We start from the raw sequence: 22,705 nt of genomic DNA, 5'->3' as shown, positions 1-22,705 counted from the left end.
AATTGTGATAAAATTATGTTTTCAATAAATGGAAACGTATTCTCAGTACCCTCCTATGAACATCTTCCAGGTCATAACCAGCCTTGCCAAATTAAGTACTACCAAACAGCAGTGAGGTTCTGGACCTTATTCTTTCTTCCACGAATTAGCACTTGGCTCAGAGACATAAGAGAAGCAATTCTTAGGATACCTATCTGTTTAGATTAATACAAGTTTCTGAAGAAGGTAACACCTGCAGAACTGGAATGAACTTCAGTATGCACCTTTTAGAACATACTAAGCAAATATTAAACATTAGTACCAGTTTCTTGCTGTATTCATAGTAAATACGAGGTTGCAATTCGTATCGCTTAGACACCTGTTAGTGAACAAACAACTAACCTGTGTATATGTTCCTGTTAAGAGTATTTTAATGAAATGAAGGAATACGGCCCCATCCACACACTTTGGTCAGCATCAGAAGAAGATATAGCAGACTCCCTGAAAGGCGTCGCGAGCTGCATTGACAAGTGTTGCAAGGCTACAGAGAAACGAATGGCAGGGCTCTCAGAAAATCTGTTACCGATCTTACATGAGTATGTTCTCTACAGTGAAATTCTGATGGTAAGGTTTCCTTAAGGATTGCTTATGACAGTATATGAAGTTTGGCTTAGGCCACTGACAAACTCTAGAAGAACGTTTGTAACTGATGAAAATGATTTTGCTGTCACTGTTAACTGCCGTTAGTAAACCTGCACCGTACAGGATCGCTGTCCATTAGCAGAGAATCCAGTTTGTCCTGTTTCCCTTGTTAATCAGGCTAGAGGCACCCCTTTCAGATGAGAAAGGCTTGATAGTTTTGTGTGGCATGGAACCAGTCTTGGTAGCAGTGCAGAAGAGTTTGGATTTTGCCCTCTGAAGAGAGCTCTGTGTTGTACCAGAGAGGCTGGAACACAGAAAGGCTCGAGGAACAGCAGTTTAGAAAGACCTCTTCTGACACTGGTGAAATATGGACTCATCTAGTAACAGATTGTGAGGGGGAGGACTGGAGAGGTTCTTTCCTTTTCTAGGAGATGTTCCTAAATTATGTTTTCTTTTTCTAGAAAAGCAGGGAACTTCCAGTCCCTGTGTCATTATATAAGCAAGTTTTAGTCTGTCATAAGCTGATGCTCTCAGTTCCCTTCACATATGTATTTTTCTTACACTTGGAGAGAATGTAAAAAATCTGACCTGACAATCAACATAATTCAAAAACTGACTTCAGCATGTCATCATTCCCACTCTGCTGCCTTCAGAAAGCAGAAATGTCTACAAACAAGCCTTTGTCTAGGATTTGCCATGCCAGTGCAATCTGCAGTATCTGTTTTTGTGTCTCTGCTGGTAGTCCTGCTCATACTGCAGTGGTTTCTGAGCAGGGGCTGAGTGTGCTACGGGTCTTGTGTAGAGCAAGACCCAAGCATAGGCCTTTGTTGGCACGGTGCACAGCATTGCCCATTTCTCCATATGGCTTAGCAACTGAAAGGTTAAGAACTACTGTGTCACTACACTGGTCACTACAGTGACCACTGTCTTTAAAACAAATTTCACTAAAAGAGAGACCATCCAAAATGTCCTGTATCTCACAGGCCTCGGCATTTAAATGTACATGCAGGCAGATGGAGATAGGCATTACTTTGCTTAAAGGTATGAAGAGATTACTATCTCGGCAAATTGCAGTATTTCCTCCCCTCCCCCAGTTCCAATCTTATTTTTCAGAACTTGTAAGTCTGTTAGCTGTGAGCCATCCCATCCCTCATGTTTTTGAAGAGACACTGCCTTCTAGTTTGCAGTTTGGCTCACCCTTTCACAGGTGCTTGCTTTTGTGTGTAGCACAGAGAGATTTGTCTGCATAAACCACAGAATGACTTCCTGGCTCTTAATGTACGTGTTGCAAGTTGCTGTTACTCACTGTTGGTTTCTTTTTTTTCCTTTTTCTTTTGCTTGTTTTTGTTTTGTCTTGTTTTTCTTAGTTGCAATTGCCTTGATGCAACACTTGCAATGCAGCATTAAGCTGCCATGAGGTCCTGTCCGAAGGAAAATCTTTCTCCACTAGCTCATTCCTCTTAAACTGCTGCTCTTTTCCTTTCATTCACCATGTTTGTTTTTTTTTTCCCTACAACTTACTTCCCTCTCACAGTACGGAGAGGGGACTACTAATCATACTAAAAATACAATGAAGGAAGTCACACACTAGTAAAACCTGCTTTCTAGGGTACCTCATCACAGGCACCTTTGTGTGTTGCTGCAAGAAGATAACGTGCAAACATGCAGAAGTTGTGGTCAGTACAACAATGGATTAGTCCTTGTATTTTCCGGTGTTGGGAGTTCAGCCTTAAACTGAGGAAAGAGATAAATTCATAGTTAAATATTTACATCTAGACAGGCTCCTTTCTAACTGCCTCACAGTGGAGACAACAAATCTAGAGTGTAACTGTCCTGCTGTGCTTCAGGGTACAAACTGCAGCTCTGAATTGGTTATGGGTCCACATACAATTATTTGATGGCTTTGTGGCAGGGTAGTATTAATTATTATACAAATTACAAAAGTATAACGATACGTATATAAAACACAGTCCCTTTGACATTGGAATTCAGCACTTGCCTATAGTTGCAACACATTATTATTAAAATTATTGTTTTTATCTTGTAACTTAAGAAATATTTGTGATAAAAGTTGGCATATAGTCAACAAAATAGTTTTCAAAGTGGCAAAAGAAAAAAAAGATAAAGCACTTATAATATGAAGGACAGCTTTTCTAGACATAATTGTTTTGCTTCTGTGCTTACAGCAAAACATTTTCTATATTTATTGAAACAGAAGATATTCTAAGCTATTGAAAGGTAGATTTATGCATTAGTATGTAGTGCTAAAGTAGTACTTGGAGTTGTCCCAAGTCAGGTTTGCCAAATTTTTCTAGTGAATATATGTTCAAAAGGAAACATGAAATATTATTTGAAAGTTCACCTACTAATTTTTTATGTCGTGCTTGTTAAAGTGACAAGACATCAGAGAGAACTCTGTCAAATAAGACAGATAGAAAAGGTAGAGCTGCTTAGGCCCTGCGCTGTTTCAACATGCCCTATGCTAGAGGTAAATACTGAAAATCTTTTTTGTATATGCAGAAGAAGCAGTAAAACCAGTTGCAGCAATGCAAAGTAAAAGGAGGTTTTGACATTTGCAATTATGTATGTCCTGCTTCTGATGATTTTTTTTAAATGACTAATGCCTTGTAACATTTCTGTGAGATAAGCACACCTGAGTATGCTTTTACAGATGAGAAAACTAAGGCAAAGAGAAATTTATAAGACTTGCTCAAGGTCACATAGTAAATGAACATCAGAAATGGAAATTTAATCTGTTACACCATTGCTGTTTTGTAGTCTAACAAGTAACATTTCTTCCCCTTTCTAATTATTTTTGACATTATGCTAAAAATCTAATACCTGTAAGACAGTTTTAGGGAAGGAAATAATTACATATACTGAAAATAGGCACACATATCAATGTCATTGCGTCTATTATTTTTATGATAATTTTATCTGATTTTACTGAACTACAGTTGGCGCTTGCAGAATAATATTGGTTAAAGTCACAATTTCAATAATACCTTGTATACCATTCTCAGTCATTTATTCTAATTTGTATTGTAGCTTTTCCTCAAATAAGATACTTTTGATTTCACAAACTCATGTTGCTTTTTAAAAACGAATATATTGTAGGTTGAGTTACTACTAAGTTAACTGCTGGTGTAGTTTTTCTCATACAATTAGCAATGATACCGTGTATGGCAGAGTCTTGTGGCATTGCTTTTGGATTTACCAAGATTCTAGAAAAATCACACAAGATAAAAGGTAGGTATTGAAATATGAGTCCTTACTACCCGATTTTATTTTTTTTAAAGGAAAGTACTTGTATCATGCCAAAATTCTTGAATTGTTTCATTCTGTGATCTTAATTTATTAAATTTCCAAATTGTTTGATGGTTTTCTGAATACATGGCTAAAATTTAGTGCGTTTTATTTATTTAGTTAGTTGCTTATTTATTTATTTATTTTTTATTTTAAGGGTGTTTTGAAAAGGAGAGACCACATTCAAAGCGAACTCGATTCCAAAATTGATGCTTTAGCCAATAAAAAGGCAGACAAGGATCTGGTGAGTACGTCTGTGTACAGAATGCTGAAATATTCTACGCCTTACTCTAACTGCAAGAGAAGAATCCCCTGAAGAAAGCGTGTCCTGTGAAGCCATACTCTGTAACTGTATGGTCTCTCTGTATGTCCCATACTTTCTCTGAAAAAGCTTGTTCTTTGCAGCTGTGCATGCTAGGCAGAGGCAACCGTGAGAAACATGCAACACATCAGTGGATAGGCAGCTGTAGCAAAGGACTGGTTATAATGGGCATCCATGGATCATGTTTTGTCAATACAGGCAGTGCCGTGGTTTATTTTTAACATTTCTCTTTACTTCCCCATTGGGAGTTAAGAGAAAGTAAGACTTGCTGCAGTGCTCTCATAGCTGCTGCTCTGTTGACATAGGAGAGGAAAAGGAGGTAGAATGAGCAAAGCCATTAGACATATTTAAAATGAAAAGCTCTCAGTCCTGTTCCTTCAAGTTTCTGTCTTATTTGGTTATTTTTTAGGATTTTTTTTTTTTTTACTAGCAGTCGGACATCTTCATTCTAGTGCAGTGAGACCATACCTGTAGTAACTCATGGAAGCAGGCATGCTGAAAGCCACCAGTGAAGTTCAGTGGGATGACTTAAAGGAATTTTGGGATAAATTTGCACGGCCTCAGTGCTGGCCTGCCCACTGTTGCCACTGGCTCACATCTGGCCTCAGCCTACTCTTGTGCAATGTTGGCACCAATGCTGGGACACCTTTTCTGCACTCCTCCGTTACCACCTATGCAGCTTAGAGCTATGGTGGAGAGCGGAACTGGCATTTTTTAAAATTTTTAATAGTTGAGCTCTACAGCCTAAATAATGTCCTTTTAGCCCAGTGTTAACACCAAGCATTATACCATGTAAATAATATAGAAAAATGACTAGATAATAATTACTGCAACTTTCTAGTATATCGATGGAGAAAGTCCTTGACATTTCAGACATTTTTTATTAGGGTTGTTGTAATTAGCTTTCATGTAAAGATGAGCTGTTTAGGTAGTTTTTGGCAGCTGAAGTGCATATTTTCATTTGATTTCTTGTCAATTAAATGAATAAATAAGAATATATTACCACTATCTAAATCTGTGATGTCTACAGTGTATTTCATAATTTGCCTCTGTGTACTGCAGTGGGACAGTCAGTAAATACATCTATTTTTTTTAATTTTTTCTCCTGAAGCAGAAATTCTGTTTACTTAAATTTTACTGCCTTTTTGCTCTCTCATCTGTTTTTGTTTCTCTGCTTCCTCAGCTGCTTCTCCTGTCCTTAGTTTAGGGATAAAGTTTAAAGCTCTTACAAAATGTGAGGAGGCAGAGGAGCCCCCCACGCCGGGAGCTGGGGCATGGAGGACAGGTCTTGGTCCTCTGCCAGCTGCAGCTACCAGGAAGGCCAGCGTATTTCCATGCTGCCTGCTCCTCGCCCAGCCCACCGTGTCTCCCCAGATGCCCCAGCCATGGGGCCCGGGCCCCAGGTTTGTCTCCTGGCTGTCCTGCCTGGTGGATGCAGGCCAAATCTGTAAACCTGAAGGGTGGGGAGGGGGCAGCCTCTGGGCAACACGGAGAGTGGAGGGGGAGGGAGCGTGGGGGCTCGCACGGTTTCCCTGGCCCAGGGTAGCAGGGATGTTCAGGGGCATCGCTGCAGCCAGGAACCAGCCAGCAGGGGTCAGAGAGATCACTGGCTGCCAGAACCACATCTGCTCTTCGCTCCCCCAGGTTTATAGGGAATGTCACATAAAAGGTAACTGAAATACAGTTTCTCTTGGAAATAAATTATCATGTTATATAACACTAATTTCACATTTATAGGAATAAGCAAAGACCATCTTCCAGCAAACCTTTACTTAAATGTTTCTAGTCTCAGCCTATCTATAAGATATATCTGTCTGTGCACTGGACAATTAATTGCTAAGTGAGGTCTCACAGTGGCTGTATCATAGACAGGTCTATTAGTTGCATTGTATGTGAAAGCACAGTATATATTAAGAATTTGTTTGGGCAAAAAGGAGTGTTACAGGTCACCGCTTAAGTTATTTGTACACAGCTAGTTAGATCAACTTTTCAACATTGCATCCCTTTTATCAGTACTTCCCATTTGTATGGTTTGTTGGCAACTTGCTAAAAACGACTGCATTTGCACAGAGTGACTCAGTGATGAGTGGCAATTTCATACAACTTGTATAGCAGCTGGTCTTACTGCTGTTCACCGTAGGGAAGGGACATTGCCTGGCAGGACATGGCCTTTTCAGAAAGTACTTCTGGTATAATCTCATGGAGTCCTCAGACAAGGTGCATGCACTCCGTTTTCTTCAGCTGTTACAGACAGAAAGGAATAATTTTTCCTTTAGCATTGTATTGATCATACCATGTTGATCTGATATTGACAGTGTTTTGCTCCATAAGGAGATGTTTGTCCTTGCTTCCAGTAAACCTGGTCTTTTTTTCACTGTTTCTGAATTTCCTTGTTACAGCTCTGGTAAAAGCCTGTAGATCACATGATTACTTAGGTGTTCAGATCTTTGCTTTATCTTTCCAGCCTCTCTGTTTCTTGATTATTTCAAAAAATGCTGTTGCTGAGACCTCAATTCTCCTTGCAGACTCAAGAGAGCAGCAAGACAAATATCTGTTAGTCTAATCATAAAATCCTGTCCTCTGTAATTGAGTGGTGGCTATATCCTGAAGACTTTTTTCTTAATTAGAAGTTGAAGGCTTTTTGTATTAATGATAGTTTGGCCACGGAGAGTGGTGTACTGCTATTTTTAACTGTTCAGGTAACTTTTAACTGTTTTCTGCATCTGCTTTTACTATGTTTTAATTTTTATTACATCTTGAACTATTTTGCTAACATTTGTAACCTGACTGATTTCAGAATGATAGGAGATTGGAAAAAAAAGTCTGAAAACAGAAGTACTATTATTGGAATTGGTGCCAAATGCTGAGTTTGGCTTTATTTGCACATTTCTATTCCTAGGCATACCTTATGTAGCTTCTAATGATCTCACAGACGTCAGATTGAACTTGTCAGTGCAATCTAGTAGCCAGAAATTCTGCTGACAATGAGTGGCATGAATTCTAATCTTATCTGAAGTACATTTCCACCATAGATAAGGAACCTTAGACTGTCATTAGAGATGATAAAAGGCTGTGAGATCTTTAGCATTGGTCACAGCAAACATTAAATGATTTAACAAACGGATGGTTATACAACAGGAGAATGCAAAACATTCCCAAGGTCAGTGCCGCTGAAACAGGCTGGAATCACGAATTAAACCTCATGAGATGTCAGGTCCATTGGTTGGAAAAAAAAATGTTTTGGAGCCGCGCTTTTCCCACCAGGCTTTTAGAACCAGCTGCTTGTAGTGCTTTTAAAAAGCCAAACATTGGCCTTCCACTCCAAAATTTAGGCAGTGAAGAAGGCAGTCATTCAGACAGGCACCAGATAGGCATTAAATGCTGACTTACGATTCTAGTATTCAGGCTTGAAATGAAGAAAAGCAATGCTGAATATATCACGTTCTGAACAGATATTTTAACTCCAGGCTGAACAGGGTTAGTACTACCAAGCTGTAGGATTAATGCACGTAGTAGATAAAAAGTCATGCTGTTTTGCATAGTGAGATACTGTAAAGTGTTGTGTCACTTACCGGGTAGTTCGGCTTTTGGGCCAAGTTCCTTTGGCTACAAGTTGCCCTGTTCATGTCCAGTAGTGCTCTGCCCTGGCAGTGTCTAGCTTCTGGCCAGCTGTGTGACGTCTGTTGAACATCGTGCTGTCCTGCAGGAACCACTGATGTAAGATTTAATTTATCGCACTAGCTGCCTCAGTGAGATCAGTGTAAGAAAATGGATTCAGGACCACATTTAATTGGTAGGATAAATCGTAACAATGTACACCTCATAAATCAGGAATACACTAGGTGGATGTGTTAGTTCAGAGACCAGGGCATTCTTTGATTTCTGCTCTCATGTCAGCTGAAGAAGATGGTATTTATATTTCTTATCAGCTGTGGAAAAGTAGATCTTAAACCTTTCTAGTCGAGATGAAGAAGTGTGGCATAACGCTGTCTTTAGACCCTAGGTCCAACCCTTGCCTTGATACAACATACAGTTTCTTTGGGGCTTTAGAGGGTGATGTTTAAACTGCGTATCCAGGTGGGGATGTAGAACAGTCTGCCTGTCCACATCACATCATGGCTACACCGTGGAAGAAATTCGAAGTTCCTGGAAAAGGCAAGACAAAAACAAACTGTAAAATAAATGTCTTAAAGATATAAAGAACAAGATAAGGGGAGGATGCTGCTGCCAGGACTTTGAAATCAGAGAATTTCTTTAAGCATGTAGTCTAGCTCATTTTCAAATAAGAACTTTTTTTTTCTTGCAAAAGCAGAAAAATTGATTCAACTCCCCTTCTTACTCTAAATCATCTACAAATATCCACTATTTTCAGTATTCTATGTGCATTCGTTTTTATAGTGTTAGAAGGAAAGGCAATTAACTTGGGACATGCCCAAGATACCTAATCCAGTTGTGTGTAATGTCTTTAGAGGTAATTCTTCCACATTTAAACTTTGGATTAATCTTTTCATATCAAATACACTGTTGGTAGTTGATGAATTGATTAAATTAGTAGTTTGATTACTAATCTGTCTAGATAATTGAACTTGGGTTTTTCAGTAAAGTAGAAATAATATTTTTTTCATTTTGTTCTTGAATAATATCCAGTATTTTGTGAATCTAAAAGTGTGGCAAGTAAAATCAGTCTAGAAATAAAGGCCAATTAAAAATGTTTATTCATCTCTGTATTGTGGAATGTGGAAAAAAATCCATTCAGATGAAATTCCTTTCATTTTTCCCAGCTAAAGATTCTGTGGCTACTTTGAGAGGTGAAGGATTCCACTTTGTCAACCTTTGAATTTGCATCTGTGGTTTGGAAATTAAATATTTTATCTTTTCACTTGACCTTTCGTTCTTGCTAATGTTCTTGGAAGGGTTGTTTTTGGCAGAAGCAGTACCTCTTGTTATAGTGTGGCCCAGAGTCAGCAGTCAGTAGATCCCAAACAGTGGATTCCCAGAAGCTTGTACAAACTGACTGACTTCAGAGTGATCTTGGTGACAATTTTATGCTGACTATATGGAGTGTGAACAGGATTTCTGCTGGGCATTGCATAGTGGAAATGTACACAAGCGTGAGTTACTTGGTTAAAGCATATGTGTCTCTTCTTGGCTTCAGGGACACACAAGAAACATTTATGAGCTGTCATCCTTCCTTGATACCTCCATAAATTTTAAGGATTGGACTGAGGTTCTGTCACTGTTTCAGACAGTGTTGCTTAGTTTATTTCTGATGGCTGCGGCACTGCCAGCTGTGGCACTGGAATGGTGCCCTTCGTGCATGGCTTAAGCTGGAGGCTGCAGATTGTACCTTTCCATATCCTGCTCTGAAGTTTGATATTCCTGCATTCTGTGAATAGCCTAAGCATCCCCTGAAAATCCTGTAAAAGATTTGCAAGTTAATATCAATGACAGCACCAGCTCTGCAGCACTGATGAGGAGCTATCCAACTTTACAGAGTTGTTATATGAGGAAAAAACAATTTGCCTGATAGCAGAGTACAAGAAAGAAGAGGAAGATGTATGGTACCTGAGTTGCAATAGAAACAGTGTAAGGAGATCAGCTTTTCCTGATTGCTGTTGGTTATTGGTGGCATTTATGCCTGACTTGTCACAGAGAGTCTCTGTGCAGTCCCAAGGCACTGAATCGTGCTGTAGCTGCAGAAGATTTACTTCATTCTGCAATTGGGTGCCAGCCAGAACCAACAGAGCTGATTAACAAATGACAATAGGTACAAAATTACTGAGAGGACTAGAAGACTCATTAAAGAGGGGCCCTCTATCTACTTACTGATTCCCATTAGCTGGAATTCACTTTGGGCATCTCCAGCAATTAGAGGAAAATAACGTCTGCATAGTAGCTGCCCTCAAGGTTTTTGATCCTGGATCCCTGTGAAAGAGTTCCTGCTCTGCAGAAGTCCTCTGTTTTAATTTCTTTCTTTACTTCTGTATTTCTGCCTTCCTCACATGGTCACACAAAGGTTAGTTCCACAATAAAAGATTGCAAGTTGACAAGAAATCAGAAAGTTTGTATGTGTGATTTCTGCTGTATTCCCCCATTCGGATTTTCCCTGAGGTCATCAAAGGTTCTGTCAGGGTCTTCTCAGTTTTTCTGTCCAAATCTAATTTGTATAGTTGATTCTGCTCCAGTAAAGCCTTTTACGTTTTCTTTTTTTAATGCATTACTGTCAAGTGCAAGTAAAGAGGTGCCACAGTCTGTAACTTCGCAGTCAATAAAAATATTTTCAGCAACGCTTTAGTTACCATCTGGAATTTCTGCTATTAATATTTCAGAAATTGTACTGAGCTATTCATTAAGAACATAATTTAAAATTTATCCCTGGGAACTGATGTACTAATTGTAATACCAACCTTGGTTCTGCAATTCTGTTCATCTTACTGCACTATGATCACTTGTTTTCAATCACATTTGAAATCATGACTCTACTAATTTTTTTTCTATGTTTACAATTCATATTTAGTTCTCAGAAGAGATTGGGAAACTTGAAGACAAAGTAGAATGTGCCAATAATGCTCTGAAAGCAGATTGGGACAGGTGGAAGCAAAATATGCAGTGTGATATGAGATCGGCATTCACTAATATGGCTGACAATAATCTCCATTATTATGAAGAGGTAAAACCCTTTCTCATAGCATTTTTTTCATTAATTATTTCAGTGGAGAAATCAATGCACTGTATCTAAAGAAGATATTTTGCATCTTAGTTTGAACTTGTGTTAACTTCAGAATAAGTTTTTGTGGGCAGAGGGAGGCAGTTATCCCTAATTTGACATGTTTTAAGTAAAATGTATTTTATTTGTGCCCAAGTGGTTGATCCTGAGTTCATCATCGACAGAGGGCAGTCTTGTTTTACTAACCACAAGAATTTGGAAGATATTTTTGGATTCAATGTCAGCTGCTATATTTTCAGCCTTTTGCCGTAACGGCACGAAGAAGCCCCAACATTTTACAATGATTTTGTATGAGGAAAACACTTAAATGTAATTCCTTTTCGAACAGCACATTCAGAAAGTTATTTCTCTAAGGGATTGTCGTTCATGAAATAATCAGAATTTATTGCAGTAAAGAGTATCAATACAATTTTGAGCGGTCAGTACAAAAAGCTTATTACACATTTTTATAAGATACACACATGTATGCAGTTACTAAATTAAATCTTTTTATAACTGAAACTTAATACTTTGGGAAGAAATAAAAATGGCTGAAATAAAATTTTAATTTAAACTCAAATGCCATGGCTAACATTATTGGTAAGAATTCCAAGTAATATACAGTAAGCAACAGAACTTGAAAACATTTAACAAAATCTCTTAAGCATTCTGTGAAATTTCTTCATAGGAAACATGTTGATTGAAGTGCTTATTTTGAAAATATCCCATATATCTCGAGTTTTTTTAAAGAACTTCTCTGTATTGGAAAAAGGAGTACAGTTAGCTATCTCTTAATCATAAATCAGTATTCTTCACAGAGACATGTTGATATCTGTAACTTCAAATCCCATATTCTGAACTTTTTATGGCTTGACTATTAGCTTCAGTGTAAAATCAGTGTCCTGATTTTAGAAATCATTTTGTCAGAACATAATTGAAAAGACAGAGCTCATGATCATCAAGTCTAATTAATTAGCATGCAGCCTGTGAGATGCACGGACATTGACAATCTGTTGTTACATATAAAGATCAAAATATTTTCTGAAATCAGGCAGCAAACTTTTGGCATCCTCTCACATTTTCTTCAGTTGCTGCTGATCTCTGGCTTCTATATCATGAATATGTATGTTAAATCAATGCTAAATATACTGGAATGTTTTGTTCATGAATGATTAGCTAAATTAAAACACAAAAATAATTCATTTTATCTTTTTCCTGTCTAAAACTGCTTTTTTCTGAATTAGAATTTTAATTCAGAATGCCAAATCTCATACTATACCTGAAATTACTATCGTTAAGTCACAAACTGCAAAAAATGGTTCAAGTATTTTTGTAACTACTAGTGGTTTTCTTAAATAGCCTCTGAAATACTGGACAAGTTGGTTTATATTGAAACATTATTCTTTGTTGGTGCTTTTCTTACATATTGAAATCTGCATAAAATATTTTTGCTGTTATGTGTTGATAGATCTAGAATTTAGAAAAAAATACCTTATCTTGCTGCATTGGTTTTAATAATAGTAAACATTATGCTAACTTGTTTGAAATGTGAGTGCTTATCATTTTGTTGTTGTTGTTTTTAACAGAAACATTTTATTTTAATACTGACATTCAAGAGATTTCTGTAAAATTAATACTCAGTTTGGGAGTTTAAATCTAACGTGTGCGTGGTTTTTTTGGAGACCTGTGGTTACTAACAATGGTTAATTATTGGAGAAGTGATTACAGTCAGAAGCTCTTCTATTACAAACTATAGGTGTTGCACTCCTGAAAACAGCAGAAAAAGAAACACTAGCATCTGCTTTCCCTGTTTAGAAGTAAAACCTCAGGAAGGGATTCTCGTAATCCTTAGCATCAGAATACGGTTTTTATGCTTTCCATAAAAAACAAAATCCTACCTGAAACACAATCTTTTGAGTAAGAATCTTTCCTTTGTTTCTACAGCTGTGGTATCACCGATCTCCTTCTGTCTTTCCATGCTTCAGTAACAAAGGCACTAATTAATGCCCAGTGTTCCAAATGTATAGGTGCTCTTGTGCAGACCCATGAGAATGATGTCCTTCCTGGGATAATGTGCAAGATGTCTTATAATACATTTGAATATGATGCCATTTGGTACCCAGTGTTACCACGACTGACCAATCACTTAGAATTCCTGTAGTTGGTCTCAAGAGTTCACGAAGTTCTTTACTGCCTGTCCTTTTCTTCCAGAAAAGAGTTGAAAAATATTTTAGTCTCTCTATATTCAAGACTTAAAGCCAGTAACATACTATATTAAAAACGACTGTAAGTGCATTGCTAAAACAGGGAGGATTTTCTGAAATAATATGAAAAGGTTTTAAGTTAAAAAGGAAGTCAGGACTTTACTCCAGTTTCTGAAGAAAACAGCATCATTTTGTTTGCCTTACAGAGAATAGTTCTTGAATGAAGTATGTGTTAATGCAGTACCATTTATTTTACTGCTTTTTCCCATGCCTCAGGTATGACACAACTGTCTGAAGCAGCACAGCTCAGTTCAGAAGAGATGCCATCTTCTGAATGGTTGAAATCACAAACTGTCCACAGGGTGGAGCATAGAGCTGAGAAAGCTGCTTGTCACCGCGAGTCTGTGCACTAAGTTAGGTATAGATATTCTGCAGCTCCCTAAGGATAAAGCATTACTAAAACCAAAACAAGATACAAAGGAGTAGTTGCTGTTGTTATTTAGCTAGGGTGTCTGAAGTCTTCCTGGTTCATACTAGCCAACAATCCAGGCAACCAGGAATGCTGAACTTTGGCTTCAAAGAGCAATAGTGATTAAACATTTACTACATTTTTCCTTTTTTTTCCCTCATGTTTACCGTAGTCTTCAGGATATTTACATAAAAAAAAAAAACCACACATTTAATTTTCTCAGAAAATAACTTTGTTAACATATTCTATTCAGAAAAAAAAAAAAAAACAACACATCTGAACAAGTGGGTAGGTTTTGCAGCACAATCCAAATACCAGTCAGATCTTGTAAATCTAGCAAATATACCAGAGTTTGGTTTTCCATTGCTTATAAAGTACTCTAGTAAACGCAGGAAGATTGTGGGTTGTGGTTTTTTTTTTTTCATAATGTAGAATGATATTTAATTTATTTTGGCATTGAAATAACATGTTTTTCCTTGTGCAAGGATGCACCTTCTTTTAATGTATAGCCTCTAATTTTGTTTTTGCCATGTCAAACTAATCCTGTTTAAACCTTTGCAGATTAATCTGATATAAAGCTAAACTTATCTTTGATAGGGTAGTGAGATTCTTATCGGCATTGACACAGCTTACTCTTTTCCAGAAATATAAATTTCTTGATTTTCTAAACTGTTCCAGACCTAATTTGGCTAGTTCCTGTGACCTACATTGTCATGCAGGCATAAATTGATCCAATAGATTCATTAGGTCAAAACAATACTCCTTCCCCATTCGAGTAACTTCCCTCTAACTCCAAAGCCTATATGTATCTGTCTAGTATAAGCTGTAGAAAAATAGATGAGATTTGTTGTTTACCCTGGAGGCCTCTGTTGTGATGCATTTAACTAGTCATTTGGTTGTGTACCAAAGTCAGCTGCTTATGCATGTTGATCACATCCTACTGTAGGAATTTAGGAATTCCCTACCCAGGAATTTAGTTAACAAACTTCATGTGATTTTCAAAAGCTCCCACATGGCTGAGCCAGTTTGTCTCTGTGAATGCCGTTTCAAAGCCTGGGTCCATCTTTGAACCCTCAGTCATTTCAACCATAAAAGTTTCTTATACATACTTTTATGAAGGCTTTGTTGTTCTGTTTTTTTTGTTTGTGTGTTTTTGTTTGGTTTTGTTTTGTTTTGTTGTTTTTTGTGTTTATTTATTTATTATACTAGGAATCAGCATTTTTCTATTTCTATTGACTCTAGTTTTTGTTTCCTTGCACCCAGACACTGTGAAAGTGATTTTTGTCTCTCTCACGTATGGAAGACTACGTTTTCAGATTCTTCTCTAGGAAATGTTATCATAAAGGGTATTTTTAAGGTTTCAACCATGGAAAATTAGGGAACTGGAACAGAAACACATGGCATGTGACACATTGCTTCTGTTATCATCCCTACTACATGTTCTATTTTTATATCTCCTTTTTAGTAAGATATGCAATTGTAGTATATGGAAACCTCTCGCTGCTATTTCTAAAAATGGTGTTGCAGAACAGACGTGTGACCTGCAGTAATAGTCAGAATATTTTAGGTAAAGTAGCCTTATTTAAGCACTTGCTGTTTCATTTTGTATATTTAGGTTTTGTTATGTCTTCTGTGCAGCTTTTACAAGTAATTGGATTATGAATTTCAATCCTATGCAAGCACATTTCATTTCCTGCATTTGTTTTTCTTTCTTTTTTTTTTTTTTTTTCCCTTTCTGTCTCCTTTGTGAAAGCTGGCTGATCCTCTGTTTAGATCTCCATTTTTACCCTCACAGGAGAACCAAGTAAAATCATACTGTAATAATGCTGAAGTATACATCACTAACAAAATGTCATTTATGCAGTTCATGCTTCACAATATAAAAAGCTTGAGCCTAAGGCACAGAGACCTAGTTTTGTCTTGGTATGGTTAATTATAAAACTTGTCAGCTGTAGCAGCACTGTGATGTCTGCCAGTGAAATGAGCCACCATTGCTCTTACATTTTGGAAAATATGTTTTGGTTACATAAATTAGGATAAATAAAAACAAAGTGACTTGTATACCTGAAAAAATGCTCTGCATCTTTGTCTGGAAAGGCTTCAGTAGATTATATTTATCCGGGTAAGCAACATAGTGTGACTGCATTTTAAGACATGCATTTTGGATCAGTGTTGCAGAGATAATAGATAGCCATTTTTATATTCCAGCCAGTATATATGATATATATATATATATATATATATATTTTAATTCACATTACTGAAATTACAGAATGGCAAGACATGAAGTTACATGGTATAAATTAAGCTGTGGTTCAGAAAAAAATGTCATTCAACAACAAAAGACTGTTCAATGTAAAATTATTGCATAAGTTTAGCTGCACTGTTTGTTGCCAGACTTGAAATGGCAGAAACCTGGTACTTTGGTAAGAAACATCAGCAAGCCATGGGTTACCTAGTGATAGGCTTGCCACGATTCTCAATAATACTCTATGATTTATATAGGTTTGCCAAGATGCCAACACTAATTTAAACCAAACTGAACCAAAGTCATATAGCTTTCTTGTTTGTTTGTTTGTTTTTTTACTTTTACTGACTACAGTGCTGGTGCTTCAAATCAAAACAATAGCTTATACAGTTATGAATACATTTTTCCATTAGGAGAGAAACATTTGTTGTAAAGATGACAGTCTCCCCCCAGCCTTCTGCCTTTCTGGTCCCATTTCTTTCTCATTACTCAGGGGAAAAAGGAATTATCTGTGTGTTTAGAAAAAATGTTTTAATTTAACTTGGAAAGAATATTGAGTATACTACAGGAATCCATAGAGATTATGAAGGAACTGTGCCTGACTGTGCTTTCTGTTCGGAGGAGATCTTTGCCTGTAACTAAAGGGAGAGATTAAAGAAGGGCATAATTAATGTTAGCATCTCCCGTGATAACACATACAATTATGATGCTCACACTGTGTGCTTGTCATTATGGAAAAGTGACCTTTACAGCTCACTCAGCATGTTGGCTAACATTTTGCATATCACTGAGCTGCCTAGGAAACCATATTTTGCTTTTACCGTAGTCCCACAGAAACAGCTTGTGACAATGCATATGTATTCTGCTATTTTTTTTTTCTTCTTTTTCTCCTTGGCTACCAGTTCTACAGAAATCTGTCTGCTATATTAATATGTATCTGTGTTCTTTTTTAAGTGCCTTGCTACATGGGAGTCCTTCTTAGCATCTCAAACAGTGGATTGTCATGGGGAAGAAGATTCTGAAGACAGGCCTTGAGTACTATCTCTGCTTGATCTCTACCTTTCCATGCAGTTTCTCCCAACCAAAGAAGTGCTTTATATGAGATCAGATATATTGTTAAATGTAACTGTTAAAATCAGTGAAACGCAGGAAACCAGCTTATTGAAAACTCAGGTATTCTAGTCCTGAAATACATTTTGGAACATGCTATATATTGCTTTATATTGCTTAGTTGTGATTTTACATATTTTTATGCAAGTGTTTGCATACAATTGTTTTCATACATATTGCATAACTTGGATATAAAGTATTTTAAATATGTAAAAAATAGCTCGATTTTAATAAAAAGTTTAATAAGAAAAGGCTGTCTTCATTCTCCATTCTAGTCTTTAAGAAGTATTTTGGTATTTTAGAGCACTTGTTATATTCTCTTTGTTGAGTAATTGCCTATATTTGTAAAATTACATAGTGTAGTCTTCAAGGAGCAATTTAGGATTATTTTCATAGATTGTTCTAGTCACCCCATGGCAAAGTGGCATGGGAAGATGCTGAACCTGTTCTGTGAGATTAATACTGCTTTAAAGTCCTGTTAATTCAGTTTTCAGTTTGCAGCATTTACTTGTCTATTAAGCATCTCATTTGACCTTTTTAAAAAGATAAAGAAAAAAATGATAGTTCATGAAGCAGACTATTTCTACACTGATATGTTTGTCAAAGCACTGATGCTGCCAACCCAAGAACTTTGGAGTTTGCCAGATCGAGGCTGATCGATAGCCTTTTACTCCCGCGGCTGACCTGCCTATAATGCTCAACTTCTTCCCTCTTTGGATGGCTGGTATGGAAGTGAAAGGGAAAAAAAAGGAAAAGAGAGTTTTGCATCAAAATGATTCACTAGTGCAATATGCATTGAAGTATTCCAGTCATTATGTATTCCAGTCTATTGTGCTGGGTCTGTCAGTCTGCACTTCTAACTCCTGTAGTTGTTCTCCTTGGCAGTTACGGTGTGAGCAAGCCTAAGTCTGAGTTTGAGACGAATGAGTGCCAGCCTCACCATGGCTCTGGCCTTGTGACACAGCACGGTGCCAGCCTTCACCTGGTTTTGGTGATAATCTGTGATCCTGCTTTTGTCATTCAGCCAACGACTGCAGTTGTTCAGCACTCAGCTGCTCTTGGGTGGCTGTGAACCTGTCCAAGCTGGACATCCAGCTGAGGAGTCATTTTGTGCCTTCGATCTTAAGAAATCTAGATTACAAGTACAGCCTTTTTAGCAGGCCTTACTTTTTACAGGGAAGACTGGTCTCATGCTACCCCATGAAGCGTTAATGAAAATTCAGATCAATCTCTTTGAGCTATAATATTATAGCAGGAAAGATGCTTGTGAAATCCTAGAGGAAGCTCACGTCTCTCCCAGACTGGAAAACTCGCAGGAGCTTGCCAGCTGTACAAACCAGAGGCAAGTCAGCATCAGGATGGAGTGTGGCTGTGCCGCGGGGTGCCCTGTCCAGCTGTGCTGGCAGCGGGTGCTCACAGGAGGCATGGAAGAACTGCATGGCAGTGCCGTGCTCTTTCTCCAGCATATCCTTGATGTGATTATTATTATTTTTTTAATGTCAGAGCTTCTATCAATGTGCCTAATAGCAGTAAATGCCTTTCCTTTTTTTTTTTCTTCCATCTAACTTTTTAGGATTTACCATGTTGAGTATGGCTTCTACAAAAGCCATTTCGTATCTGCGCTCATCGTTGCTGCTTTCCTCTGTATTTTCTCATTCTGCTGCAACCAGTGGTCAAAATGCAGGCACACCAGAAATGTCCACATTGCCATAATTATGCTTTGATTTTTTTCCTCATTCTTTCCTATTCCTGATTTATTTTTTAAAGTACCAGTGAATGCTAAGCTGCTATTTCATAACATTATGTGCTATTCTGAAGGTTACTAAATAATTTAATTTCCATCAGTGTGTATTTATAGGAGAATTGGCTTTTCCTCAGTGAGCATTAATTTGCATTTATTAATTCTGAATTTTGCCTGCTGTTTTTAGCTCCTAATCTCTCAGTAGTGTACAGTCCTATAAACAGGATTATACAAGACAGGCAGCAGTAACACTCTGAATGACAGAGAAGAAAAAGTTCAAGAAAGTGAGCCTGAACAGGCTTACCTGGAAGGATATGAATGTTTAAGTGTAAGAAAAAATTAAATAGCATGCCTAAGCTCCTCTGAGAAAAGGCAATATCTGTTTAGTTGGGATGGGAATACCAGAGTCCGTTGCATTGATTTTTACCTGCATGTTCTGCCAGAGCAGAGAGCTGTCCTCTAAGGTGTGTGGAAATCAGAGCACCAGGAGAGATTTTGCATCCTTATTAAAAACTGGGCTGCAGTTCATCATGTTCAGGCTTTATTTTTAATTTATTTTCCTCTTTAGCTAGGCCATAAGTTATGGGAGAAGACCCACTAGTTATGTAGAGGCTTTCTTGTGATTGAGTTGTTATTTTTCTGATTTTCTAGTAGCAGTATCATGGAAAAACAAGGTCTATTGTTAAGTACAATCAAACGTTCTCTTTGTGTTGTGCAAATAGTTACTATTTTAGAAAACATACTGTGTCTTTAGCCTATTTCCAATGATTGTTAATGTTATGGAGTCTCAACTTCCTTAGGCTAATGCTTAGAAAAAGCTTAAACTATTCTTTCACTCATAATCAACCTGCTTATACTTTGGATTTTCTTTCTGCTGTTTTCAGATAGCTTTGTACAGACTGTTAGCGCCCAACCACTTAAGATGATTTCTGAAGTGCCAGGAGTCTGACTAAGAATTCAACTTTTAGCTGCTTACAGCAAAAACGGTTCAGTCTGGACACCTTATTTTCCTTCTCCAGATTTGCCCGCTGAAATTAAACACTGAAAAGGTGATTCTAATTGTCTAGAAAAGAAGCCAGTGTAAAACCAGCATGAAGTCTTAGTGTATCTGTCTGCAGAGAGCCCCAAGCAACAGCTCTGAGTGCTAGAAAGTTTCCCATCCAGCCCAGTGTGGTTTTTGTTCTCAAATTTACGCGAGAGCACTTTAAAAACGTTATTGTTTTACTGTAAAACAGAAAATTCAACCTGCACCTCCAGTTTCCTAGCTAGGTAATCACCACCTAGAGAATATATAACTGCCACAGCTTACGAGTTTCTTCTGGCAACCACAAGCAGTGGTTCATGATGAGTTTTATTTTTATCAGGTCTTCAAGACTTGTTACAAGTATTTGCCACGACCAGTGAGTTCTGGCGGGCAGAAGGATGCCCAGGGAGGTGGTGGGACTGCTCTGCAGTGTCCCAGTTGTACCTTCCAGAGGTTTCTGGGCCCAACAGTTGCAGTTTTTGCAGTGGTGCCTTTTTTTGCCCACTACCAGAAATAAGAGCATTGGTAAGTTGTCATGAGTTACTGGTCAGGTAATTTTGCCCATTACAGCATTTTGAATTTATGTACAGACACTTGGAAAGCACTAGTCAAATGATTATTTAAAAGAAAAGAAAAAAAAATAAAGAAAAAGATGCCTTTTCCTCTGAACTCAGCATGCAAATCTCTACTGGTTAACCATAACCAGCTTCCTCAGACAGTATTGTTGCTGCATGCCCAGCACGGCTGCCGGGTTGACTTTCTGTGGTCTGTGGCTTGACCATAAAGAGGAAGATATTCAAGACACAAGAAAAGGTCATTTGTTGAGAATATGCATCCTCTTTCTATGCTAGTGCTTCATATCTGCAGCCTATAAACAATGCATTTCTCTTTTCTGCTAGATTGAAAACACATACAAAGAAATGACCAAAAGGCTTCTCAGCGACCTAACAGGAGCTGTCACCAGTGCAAACTGTCACTAGCGAAGGTAAAGCAGAGACTGCTTGTACTGGTAAGGCATCGGTGGCTCACGGCACTGAATGGTTGGCAATGGTTGCCTGGTGCAGACTCCATCACTACTAGGGCTGAGCTTTAAAAGAATGTCTTTGTTTCAAATATAATGGGAATAATGATGAAAAAATGATGTTAATTTTCCTACAGGCAAAAAGCTCTACTTGGAGTTTTAAAACTTTTGATCTAGACTGTGACGTGACGCTGGGTTTTCAGCAGGAATAATTCCTGTGATAATTGTATTGCTTACAAGGTTAGTTAAGGAATAAGCATTGTTATGTCTGCATTAATAATTAACCAAGAGTTGCAAGTAAGCCATTAACTGTCAGATCCAAACTTCCTTGCAATCAAGGCAATGCTGATGTCGTGTAGTGGGTAGGATTCACTGGTCCTTAAGTGTTACAACAGTAAGCCAGCTTAAACGCAGCTGAGCTGCCTTTCTGAGCTAACTAACTTCTTTATTCAAAAATAGGTGGTTGCAGTATGTTCTAATGGGAAATTATTTAATCCTTAGCGTTAATGTAAATAAAGCATCTCACAAGGCTCTTTTGCAAATGATTTTTTTTTAATTATTATTTGAACTCTATAATTGTGTTCATTTCAATCAAGTTAAGCTTTCACGAGGTGTTGAAAACCTTGTCTCTAAAATGAGAGCTGAACAGGAAGCTCTATATATGTACAAATGTCACAAAGTTGATCACTTTTACATAGGGAACTGTTTGGTCACTCAGTTACAAGCCAAAAACAGTTGTCTTGAGCAACTGCACCTCTTACCCAGGAGCCCATAAGAATTGCTGGGGCCCCACAAAGCTTGTCCTGAGCCCGTAACACTGCTGAGACTGCCTAGATGAGCAGCAGCTCATCGAAGTTTCAAGAGGCTAACGCTTTTTTTCATCTCTTTACTGCTTGATACTTCTGTATACCCTGTCTCTACATATATCTCAGCACAAGAGTCCAAAGCTTCTAGCTAATAAAATCGAAAGAGGGAGGATTATGAGGTTCCCTTTCAACCTAAAAAAAATAAATTCTATGAATCTATAAAATAAAGCAAAAATAGAGAGTAATTCTATAAAGAGAAAAACCATTACAGGAATTTAGTACATTATTTCCTGATTTTGTCCACTACCAATACCTTTTGCAATAAACAAAAAACCTGGCAGATACTCTGTTTGCTGACAGTAATGGGAGGCCAAAGCAAGGATAGAGAAAGATTTAATCCATTTGCAATTGGGTTCAAGAGAAAATAGCTAAGTCGGAATAGCTCTCTGGAGGCTATGTGCTCATTCACTAACAGGACAGTACGGATTTTGTAAGCAAATTAATTGTGACAGCTTAACATAGTAAAGTCAATTGTTCAATATTTATTGGTGCCTTTCAGCATGTCATTTCATTCCTATGATTGCACATATTTTGTTACCATTACATTGCATGGAAGAAAAATAATGGAGAAATACAAAAGGAGAGACGCAAAAGCAGGAAAAGCAACTAATTTTGTATTTTTCTGGGATGACGATCATGCACTTGTTAGAGGCACACATTTTTAGACTGCATGCAATTCTTAGAAGAGTTTAAAAATATAATACAAATGTAGTTGTGCCTCATTTTTTTCACATATCAGTACAGCTAATGAAGAAATATAGTTCTGCTGAAGACTGAACGTAAGATCTTTTTCGTATTCTAGCCTTTTCTCCATTTCTGAGTTATTGCTGAAGGAGACAGACTCTCAATACAGAAAAGCATCGGCTCTATCCAGAATATCTAATATTCTGGGTCAAACCAGCAAGTGTTACCCAGCTCCTGTTAGAAAATCCACAATTTCTTTTTTTTCCCACCCTCCTCTTAACTTGCCTTTCCCTAAGAGCTGCAGAGCTGCTTCCTGCAGCTCACGCACTGCTTCCTGCTCTCAGACCCAGCTCCTCTCCCAGGCTTCACAAGCGCTTTTACAG

General features: G+C 37.7%; 2 protein-coding genes across 2 annotated transcripts in view; one reads left to right on the top strand and one right to left on the bottom strand.

Annotated features, from left to right (window-relative positions):
* The window catches only part of SNX7 (sorting nexin 7), a 28,635-nt gene extending 11,398 nt beyond the window's left edge, over positions 1-17,237 (top strand). The window contains exons 6-9 of the mRNA XM_080602499.1: positions 404-603; positions 4,085-4,171; positions 10,767-10,919; positions 16,831-17,237. Coding sequence (XP_080458625.1) covers positions 404-603; positions 4,085-4,171; positions 10,767-10,919; positions 16,831-16,911 — 521 coding nt within the window. The 3' untranslated portion in view covers positions 16,912-17,237. The remainder of the gene's footprint in view (positions 1-403; positions 604-4,084; positions 4,172-10,766; positions 10,920-16,830) is intronic.
* Positions 4,596-22,705, bottom strand: part of PLPPR5 (phospholipid phosphatase related 5) — a 104,045-nt gene continuing 85,935 nt past the window's right edge. Inside the window, exon 8 of the mRNA XM_080602526.1 lies at positions 4,596-8,395. Within this exon, the coding sequence (XP_080458652.1) occupies positions 8,369-8,395 (27 nt within the window). The 3' untranslated portion in view covers positions 4,596-8,368. The remainder of the gene's footprint in view (positions 8,396-22,705) is intronic.

The sequence above is a fragment of the Anser brachyrhynchus genome (assembly GCF_964034855.1).
Source record: "Anser brachyrhynchus genome assembly, chromosome: 8".
Lineage (NCBI taxonomy): Eukaryota > Metazoa > Chordata > Aves > Anseriformes > Anatidae > Anser > Anser brachyrhynchus.
Note: the sequence above shows the minus strand (reverse complement) of the source record. Positions and strands in the feature narration are given on the sequence as shown.